Source organism: Acipenser ruthenus, chromosome 7 (assembly GCF_902713425.1).
Source record: "Acipenser ruthenus chromosome 7, fAciRut3.2 maternal haplotype, whole genome shotgun sequence".
Lineage (NCBI taxonomy): Eukaryota > Metazoa > Chordata > Actinopteri > Acipenseriformes > Acipenseridae > Acipenser > Acipenser ruthenus.
In genome coordinates, this window is record NC_081195.1 from 23,002,204 (window position 1) to 23,011,316 (window position 9,113).

The following is a 9,113-nucleotide window of genomic DNA, read 5'->3' on the forward strand; positions in this document are numbered from 1 at the left end:
CACATTCCTCAACAGTAGATTGACTGCTGCATTTTTCAAGATGAGTTGTAATGTGAATATATTTTAGCTACAGTCTAGGACTGCACTAGGTTTCAGCAAGTGCTGCACTTCCTTGGTCATTTTCCCCACCCCTTCAACATCTTATTACCTGTCATTAGCCAAGTAGCTACTCCCCTATAGACTGACCTGCTTTCAGCCAGTAACATGCTTTGACCCCCAAAATCGGATCTGAGGTTAGAGAGAAGGAGGTAAACTAAAAAACACAACCCAGACAGCAAATAGGTTGACATTCCCCTGACTTGAATATTACTGGTTGCTGCCACTGATAGAAGGTAACCATGAATGTAAGAATTGCTAGTGTAACGGGCAGTGTTGTGTGATACTCTACCGTTATGGATTCTGTCCCCAGTCGGTGAGATGAGATGAGGTTAAAAGCTGTAAAACCACGAATGCAGACGAGCCCGGCTCTTTTGCATTGTAGTTAAGACACTTGCTTGCGGTGCGCAGGGTCACCAGTTCATACCAGCCCTGTTACATTAGTCCAATCTCTGCTTAATGGTTGCTAAGACAGTTTCAGGTGAAACTTTGCATAGCTTTATATTTTCTGTTCTGTGACAGGTGTCACTTTGAGGACTGTTTTCAACACAACTTTCAGTTTTGCTGCTTCTTATGGCCTTGATCAAGTCTTCATCTTTTTTTCTTCTTTCAACTTGTTAAGCCAGTATAACACCAAGCAACTTATTCCTTTTAATGTTATACATTATATTCACCCCTACCCAGGGATATTTAACTGGGGCTTTTTTAAAAAAAAAAAAAAATCTATTTAGAAATTCAATTATTTTTTGCTTTGGTTCCCTTGCTCTTGTTTCCTTACAGTTGAATTCCTGCCACATAGTCTTTCCATTCACCCAACTGAACATTGCGAATCAGCTCACATAACATTAAGCCAGCAATTGAAGTAAAGCAAAAAATGGATAGCATCTGGTGAGCAAATTCACCTGGAGGTAATGAACGCAACACTGGGACATTCAAAGCTCTCGCACACATAGCAAGATGTGCAGAGCAGGACCAAAAGTTCAGTTGATCACACAGCCTGTACTGTTCGCACATTTGTTCCTTAATAGCTTTTTCCTGGAAGTAATAAAAAATAAAGAAAAAGTGACAAAATCAAGCCTGAGGCCTTTGAAAGCATAAAGTAAATGATTAATTTAGTAATGCATCCTTTACAATTCACAGTTATATGGATTTAGGATTTACTTCAATAGCGTGTTAGCTTCAGGGGAATTAAAAATGTGTTGATTTAATCTAAATAAATATAAGCTCCATAGTGGCACCTGTAATTGCATGCGTCTGTACATTTTCTCTCCTGTGTTAAAAGTAATTGAATCGTGCCCTTTATGTTAAACGTGAAGAGACAAAATGAGCAATGTGCCAATTCTTCTAGATAGTATATTTCATGATCTCGTACCCAGTTTGTCATTTTCACATTTGGCACAAACAGTGAGAATCTGGTGTGAACTAAACTGAAAATGTTTTAATGAAAAATGTGATTGGTGGGGTAACTCTAAGCAATCTATTCAGATTCTCTGCACAAATGTTGTATTAAATTCAAATTAACATCAGAGAGCAGGCACATCTTTTTCAAGTTGATTTGACACAGATTATAAACTTTTGTCCAGATCAATCTTACTTGTTTCAACAGTAACCATGATTTAGGATTGTGATGCTACCTTAAAGTTTAGCATTTAAATGCACATGGCTTGCCTCAACATAGACCCAAACGCCCCCAGCCTGTCATTCTGTTCTGGGCCAGAGAATGGTGCTAAATTGTGAAGTAAAGGCACAATATGAAAGAATGATCAATTAGCTTCATAATTTAGAATTGAATTTAGGTTTGAGCATGCTTGAAGTGGTATAATAGAAATGCATTATGAAAAAGGAACCTGGAATTCAATGCTGAAAAGTGGATGACAAAACCCTAAAGTGATTTTAAAATTATGGATAATGTCATTCTTTTTTAAACGAAATAAAGTTTGGTAACACTTTACGTTGTATGTCTCATTAATGTGTATTTACATAATAGTTACTAAGTAAATACATGTGTACTTGCACATAATTACTATGTACTTAACTTGTAAATCTTTTTGCATGGTATATAGCTACACAATTGTATCAAGAAAAGGGTTAGGGTTATATCATGCAAAAAAAGTACATATTAGGTACCTTGTAACTATGCCTAATAACATTGTAATTATGTGTAAGTACACATGCATTTACGAAGTTACTACACAGTAATGGGAGACACCTTTGTTTTCTGCAAGGAGAAAAAAATATATTAAAAAAATACAATTTAAATCTTAATGGCCAGTTTGATATTTTTTTGATAGTTTTTTTTTTTTTTAAATGTATGGATTTCTTTTTTTGGTGAAAAACATTGTGCATTTCAATTGAATTAAGTTGAGATTTTTTTTAAGACAAAAAAACGGATATATTTTAATTTAAGGAAAAATTACCAGTAAATGGCACATGTACCTGGGGTGTTTGTGTGTGTTTTATTTGTGCACATCTGATGACAAGTGCTTTTTTATGAAAATGCATGTTCTATTATTTTATGTCTGATTTGTGTGGCTTGCATGGGTGGCTGATCTCTGTTAGGCTGAACATCTGGGTCCTCCAAAGCAAGCATTTGTCTTCTGTTCCTCTGCAAAATGTGTGTGACATTTCTTATTATTGCTATGTTGTGCAACACACCAGAATGATTTTGCAACATTTTTCTGGTGCGTATTGTAGGCTTCTGTTCTCTTTTTTTAGGCAACCAAAGTGGTTTTTAAGCATACCCTGGGTACATTCTATTTTGCTTTGTGTTTTTTCTATGTGCCTCCTTATATCTTTCCTCAGCTCTTTTTTTAGGACCAGTCAGTCAGAAGCCACATCTTCAAAGGCAACAGATAACATACAACACGCTGCAGAATTGTTAAGTTACAGATACATAAGTAATTAAATATAACAATATGCTAATAATGTCACCAAGTAGAAAGCAATCCATGATTCCTCCACTCTCAAACATTCTTCGAGTTTCACTCTGTTGTAAAATGAAAGAATCATGACACGATCTGGGGAAACGAGCAAATACATTTGTGATACGAGCATCACAGATAAACTGGACATTTTAAGAAGTGGAATTGTTCCTGTTTCTAAAAACAGCTTGTGAACAGGATGTGAGTGGTGATAATAAAGGCAATGTCCAGACCAGAGTTCTCCCAAAAACGTCTGTGTTTTTAATTTCAATAATTGCAATAAATAATAATAATAAACCCCCCCCCTTTTCCCAGCGATGGTATCGGGGGGACACGGCAGGGTTACAGTCCTTAATAACAAAAGAATGACACTCCTGAACCACAATCCTCCGTGCACGAAACTGTGCTCTTTCTTCCGGGGTCGTGGTGAGTGCTGGTGCTGTGCTGTGTTGTGCTGTGAGGGACGTGCTCCGGGTCTAATGCTGGCTCCGCGGCTGCAGCTCCCGACTCTCACTCCTCCTCTGATAACGACACAAAAAAACAATAACAAACACACAGGCTCCGGCTGAATATCGTCATCAGCGCAAGGGGCGTACTAACGTAGCTGCTTCCCCTTTTGTACCCAGAACCTCATCCCTGCAAGCAACCCGTTGCCATGGTTTCTCCACTAGGGGCTCGCCCCGCAGCTGATTGCAATGGAATCCTTCCAGGTACATGCAACTACGCGCTCCCCCTAATATGGTCACCTTCCGGTTTCTGCCTACCGTCAAGGCAGTCCATCTAGGAGGAAGCATACGATCCACCTTACCAAGCGCCTTCTTTGGTCGGGAGGGAGATTTACAGTTTGAATTCTTTCTCTCTCTGTCACACATCTCACCCCTCAGAGTGATGCCGAAGGCACACTCGGCCAATTCTAAGTTCCCCAATGGGCCCCCCTCCCTTGAAAAAAAATCTGCATTTTGATGCTCCTTACCCGCACGATGTTTCACTGTATAGTGGAAGGGTTGCAGCGCCAGATACCACCGAGTTATCCGAGCGTTATTGTCCTTCATCGTATGCAAACCACCTTAAAGGAGCATGATCAGTGACAAGAGTGAAAGAACGCCCCAGCAAGTAATAACGAAGGGCATGAGTGGCCCATTTGATGGCCAAACACTCCTTCTCAATGACGGAGTAGTTAATCTCCCGTGGAGCCAATTTTTTGCTCATGTAAATAATCGGGTGTTCTACCCCGTCAACTTGCTGGGACAGGACCGCCCCCAGACCAATCTGGGAGGCATCGGTCTGGAGGATGAACTCCTTACTGAAATCTGGTGAAATAAGTGCTGGGGCCTGGCATAGTCTCCTCTTAATCGTGTCAAAGGCCCCCTGACACTCCCCTGTCCACTTAACTATTTTTGGAGCCGTCTTTTTGGTGAGCTCTACCAAGGGGTTAACTATGGTGGCATACTCGGGGATAAAGCGGCGATAATAGCCTGCTAACCCCAATAGTGATCTCACCTGCGGTTTGGTTCTCGGGATCGCCGTCTCCACTAGAGCCTGGACTTTAGAAGCGATCGGCTTTTACCCGCCCATTACCCATAAGGAAGCCAAGATACTGGGTTTCTTGTTTTGCCGAATGCACACTTGCCCAGGTTAGCCGTCAGCCCCGCCTCCCTCAGAGACTGTAGGACGGCCGAAAGTCTAATAATATGCTCTCTCCAGGTAGAGCTGAAAATCACCACGTCATCAATGTATGCAGCGGCATACTGCTGATGGGGCGCTAGGACCTGGTCCATCAGTCTCTGAAAGGTGGCCGGGGCTCCATGCAACCCAAAGGGCATGGTCTGGAAATGGAACAAGCCACCCGGGGTAGAGAAAGCAGTTTTCTCTTGCGAACTCTGGGTTAGTGGAATTTGCCAGTATCCCTTCGTCAGATCCAAAGTCGAAATCAACCGCGCTCCTCCCAGTCGGTCGAGGAGCTCGTCTACCCGAGGCATGGGATATGCATCAAACTTGGAGATGGCATTAACCTTTCTGAAATCCACGCAGAAACCGAGTGGAGCCGTCCTTCTTAGGCACCATCACTATCGGGCTGCTCCACTCGCTCCGGGAAGGCTCAATGACTCCAAGCTCGAGCATATCCCTCACCTCCCGGCCAACGGCACCCCTGCGACTCTCCGGGATTCGATACGGTCTCTCTCGAACCCTGACACCTGCGGGAGTAATAATAGCATGTTCAATCATATTAGTTCTGCCAGGCAAGTCAGAAAAAACATCACCAAATTGTTTCACTAACCCACGGAGTTCACACTTCTGATCAGGAAGTAACTGTTCCCCCATCGGAATGTTAACTGTAGCTGGTGTACTGACAGAGGGACCAAAATCCTCTTCTATACTGTCATTGGCTATAAACAGGGCCTCCCTTTCATTGTAGGGTTTTAATAAATTAATATGGTAAATTTCAGTTTTGTTCCGGCGATCGGGTTGTCTGATTTCGTAGTTTACATTACCAATTGCCCGCATCACCTCATATGGTCCCTGCCACTTAGCGTATAGTTTAGACTCCGAAGTGGGAAGTAGCAGCAGTACCTTATCTCCTGGCCGAAAAGTCCGAATCCGTGCTTGTTTATTGTACTGCTGCTCTTGCCGATGCTGAGCCTGTTTTAAGTTCTCGTGTGCCAAATGACCAACCAATTGCAGGCGATCTCTCAACATAATTACATATTTCACTATGTTTTTAGCATCTTTATTTTGCTCCTCCCATCCTTCCTTTACAAGATCAAGGACCCCTCGTGGCTGTCTCCCGTACAGCAGCTCAAAGGGAGAAAACCCGGTCGAGCTCTGAGGCACCTCTCTCACTGCAAACATCAGGTAGGGAAGGAGTTTAGCCCAATGTTTTTGCTCCTGGTTGACAAACCGCCTCAGCATCTGCTTCAATGTCTGATTAAAACGTTCCACCAAACCATCCGATTGCGGGTGATAAACGGAGGTCCGAATGGATCGAATTTGTAATAATTTATACAGTTCCTTTAAACACCGTGACATAAAATTAGTTCCGTGATCAGTCAGAATTTCTTTGGGGATCCCTACTCTCGCTATGATCTGCACTAACTCTTTTGCAATCGCTAATGCACTAGTGGACCTCAATGGTACTGCCTCTGGATATCTGGTCGCGTAGTCCACCACTACTAAAATATGCGTATATCCACAGTCAGACTGGCTCAATGGGCCCACTATGTCCATTGCAATGCGTTCAAAGGGGATATTGATCAGGGGCAGTGGAACCAATGGGGCCGGGCGAACCCGCCCCGGCGCTACCTGTTGGCACTCTCTACAGGTTGCCACATACCGCTTCACCTCACTGTACACTCCCGCCCAGTAAAATCGAGCCAATATTCGTTCCTGAGTCTTTTCGCTACCTAAGTGGCCCGAACAAGGGACATCATGAGCCAACCGCATGATCTCATGTCGAAAAGACTGAGGAACGAGTAACTGTGTTACAGTCTGCCCTGTGCTCGGGGCTCGGGATACTCTATACAGCAAATGCCCAAGCACAATGTGGTGAGGGTATGTGAGCGGCCGATTGCCATCTACTTCCTTCCCCTCGATAGACCGAACCTGCCCCCAGAGGTTAGCCAGCGTAGGATCATTTTTTTGCTCGTACGCTAGATCAACATCTCGGTCCCAGACTTTCGGTATATCGAGCGGGGATATGGTAGCCTCAGCACTAGGGGTCTCAGTAACTCGGCCCGGTCGGTCACACTGGATCCCAATTCCCTTTCCCTGGCGTTTATCAGACGTGGAGGAGTCTCCTACCAAACCCCAACCTCGTGTCATTGATGCGCCCTCCCATTTTTCCACCCTTCTCTCTCGTTTAGTTTTTTTTTGGGCGGAACCGAGAGGGGAACAGATCAGCATGCAGCGGAAAAATATCTCCAATAGTTTCCCCCGCTGCTCCTATGGTCTTACCGGAGACTGGCTCTACCTTTTGGTTTATAATTGTTTCGAAACATGGCCAGTCTCGACCTAAAATAACAGGGTATGGCAACCTTTTTGCCACCGCCACAATTACACGGCGGGTGTGACTACCAATGGTCACATCTAATTTAGTGAGGGGGGTAGTCCTTGTTATCTCCATGGATACAGGAGATGACCACTAACCCACGTGACCACCAAGGTACCCCTTCTAAGAGAGTTTCCGAAATCAAGGTCTGACCACACCCAGAGTCCACTAATGCGTGGGTGCTCACATTACCAACCCGCACATCAACAATACAAGGTCCCTCCCAATCATTACCCCTGGACTTACCTGTCGCCGGTACCAAATAATGCGAAGCCGCACCACACTCCATTGCTGAGGGGCAATTCCGGGCAAGGTGGCCGACCCCATGGCACCGGTAACATTCCAGAGGGAGAGGCGCCCACGGAGCCTGATTGTCCCGCTGCCGACCTGACAGCGGGGAGGGGGCCCCTGTTCTACCCCAGCTGGGGGTTGACCTCGGCCTCCAGTGTTGTGGAGCGAGGCCACCCGTTGGGGAACGTGAGGGTGCTGGTCCAGACGTGAAGGGTGTGTGTGGGTGAAGGGGCCCAGGCCTTGGGCCCGCCATCCTGGGTCTGATGAAGGTCGGCGTGGGATGTATCGGGGTGGGCAGCGGTGTGGGCATAGAGTCCTCGTACCCCTCAGCCAACCTGACTGCGGCGTCCAGCGTGGTGGGCCGGTGCCGGCTGACCCAATTACTGGCTTCTGGCCCCAGCAACTGTATAAATTGTTCAATGGTGACAATCTCAGCCACCTCCTCTGCTGTGCGTTCACCAGGGCAGAGCCACCGGGTCACCTGGTCCACCAACTGCTGGGCCATTACTCGGGGTCGGACTCCTTCGGGGCGTTGGTACTCCCGGAACCGGCGGCGGTGCGTCTCCTCCGTGATGTCCAGTCGCTGAAGGATGGCTTTCTTTACCACATCATAATCCATGGCTTGTTCATGGGTTAAAGCGTGGTAGGCTGCCTGGGCTTCCCCGATCAGATTGGGTCCCAGCTGGGTAGCCCACCACTCCCGAGGCCATAGGGCTGCTGTCGCCTGCCTTTCAAAGGATGTTAAATAGGCCTTGGGATCATCCTCCAGCGACATCTTCACCACTTTAGGTTTCGGAGGCGCTACTGCTGGTTCGGCCACCGGTTCCCTCCTCTGGTTGGCCGCGAGGAACATGGCATTCATCCTCTCCATCACCGCTGCCAAGGTCTCTTCATGCCTCCGTGCCTGAGCCTCCATCATGGTGTTCAGTGCTGCAGGGTCCATTGTAAAATCCCGTTTCTGACACCACTTGTGAACAGGATGTGAGTGGTGATAATAAAGGCAATGTCCAGACCAGAGTTCTCCCAAAAACGTCTGTGTTTTTAATTTCAATAATTGCAATAAATAATAATAATAAACCCCCCCCCCCCTTTTCCCAGCGATGGTATCGGGGGGACACGGCAGGGTTACAGTCCTTAATAACAAAAGAATGACACTCCTGAACCACAATCCTCCGTGCACGAAACTGTGCTCTTTCTTCCGGGGTCGTGGTGAGTGCTGGTGCTGTGCTGTGTTGTGCTGTGAGGGACGTGCTCCGGGTCTAATGCTGGCTCCGCGGCTGCAGCTCCCGACTCTCACTCCTCCTCTGATAACGACACAAAAAAACAATAACAAACACACAGGCTCCGGCTGAATATCGTCATCAGCGCAAGGGGCGTACTAACGTAGCTGCTTCCCCTTTTGTACCCAGAACCTCATCCCTGCAAGCAACCCGTTGCCATGGTTTCTCCACTAGGGGCTCGCCCCGCAGCTGATTGCAATGGAATCCTTCCAGGTACATGCAACTACGCGCTCCCCCTAATATGGTCACCTTCCGGTTTCTGCCTACCGTCAAGGCAGTCCATCTAGGAGGAAGCATACGATCCACCTTACCAAGCGCCTTCTTTGGTCGGGAGGGAGATTTACAGTTTGAATTCTTTCTCTCTCTGTCACACAGCTGCAGGAGGTTTTATTACTACATGTGTACAATCAGTTGGTCCAGTTATCTGAGGCATTCCAGCATCTTGATAAAAATCTAATTTAATTTGCTGTTGCTCAGCCA

General features: G+C 46.1%; 1 protein-coding gene across 1 annotated transcript; it reads right to left on the bottom strand.

The window, feature by feature from the left end:
* Positions 1–3,215: 3,215 nt before the first annotated feature.
* Positions 3,216–8,391, bottom strand: LOC131737466 (zinc finger and SCAN domain-containing protein 29-like). Its single transcript, XM_059026663.1, has 2 exons — positions 7,309–8,391; positions 3,216–3,538 (listed from the first exon to the last, which is right to left on the bottom strand). Exons 1-2 carry the CDS (start codon positions 8,294–8,296, stop codon positions 3,528–3,530), a joined length of 999 nt encoding a protein of 332 aa, XP_058882646.1. The 5' UTR covers positions 8,297–8,391; the 3' UTR covers positions 3,216–3,527.
* Positions 8,392–9,113: the final 722 nt, after the last annotated feature.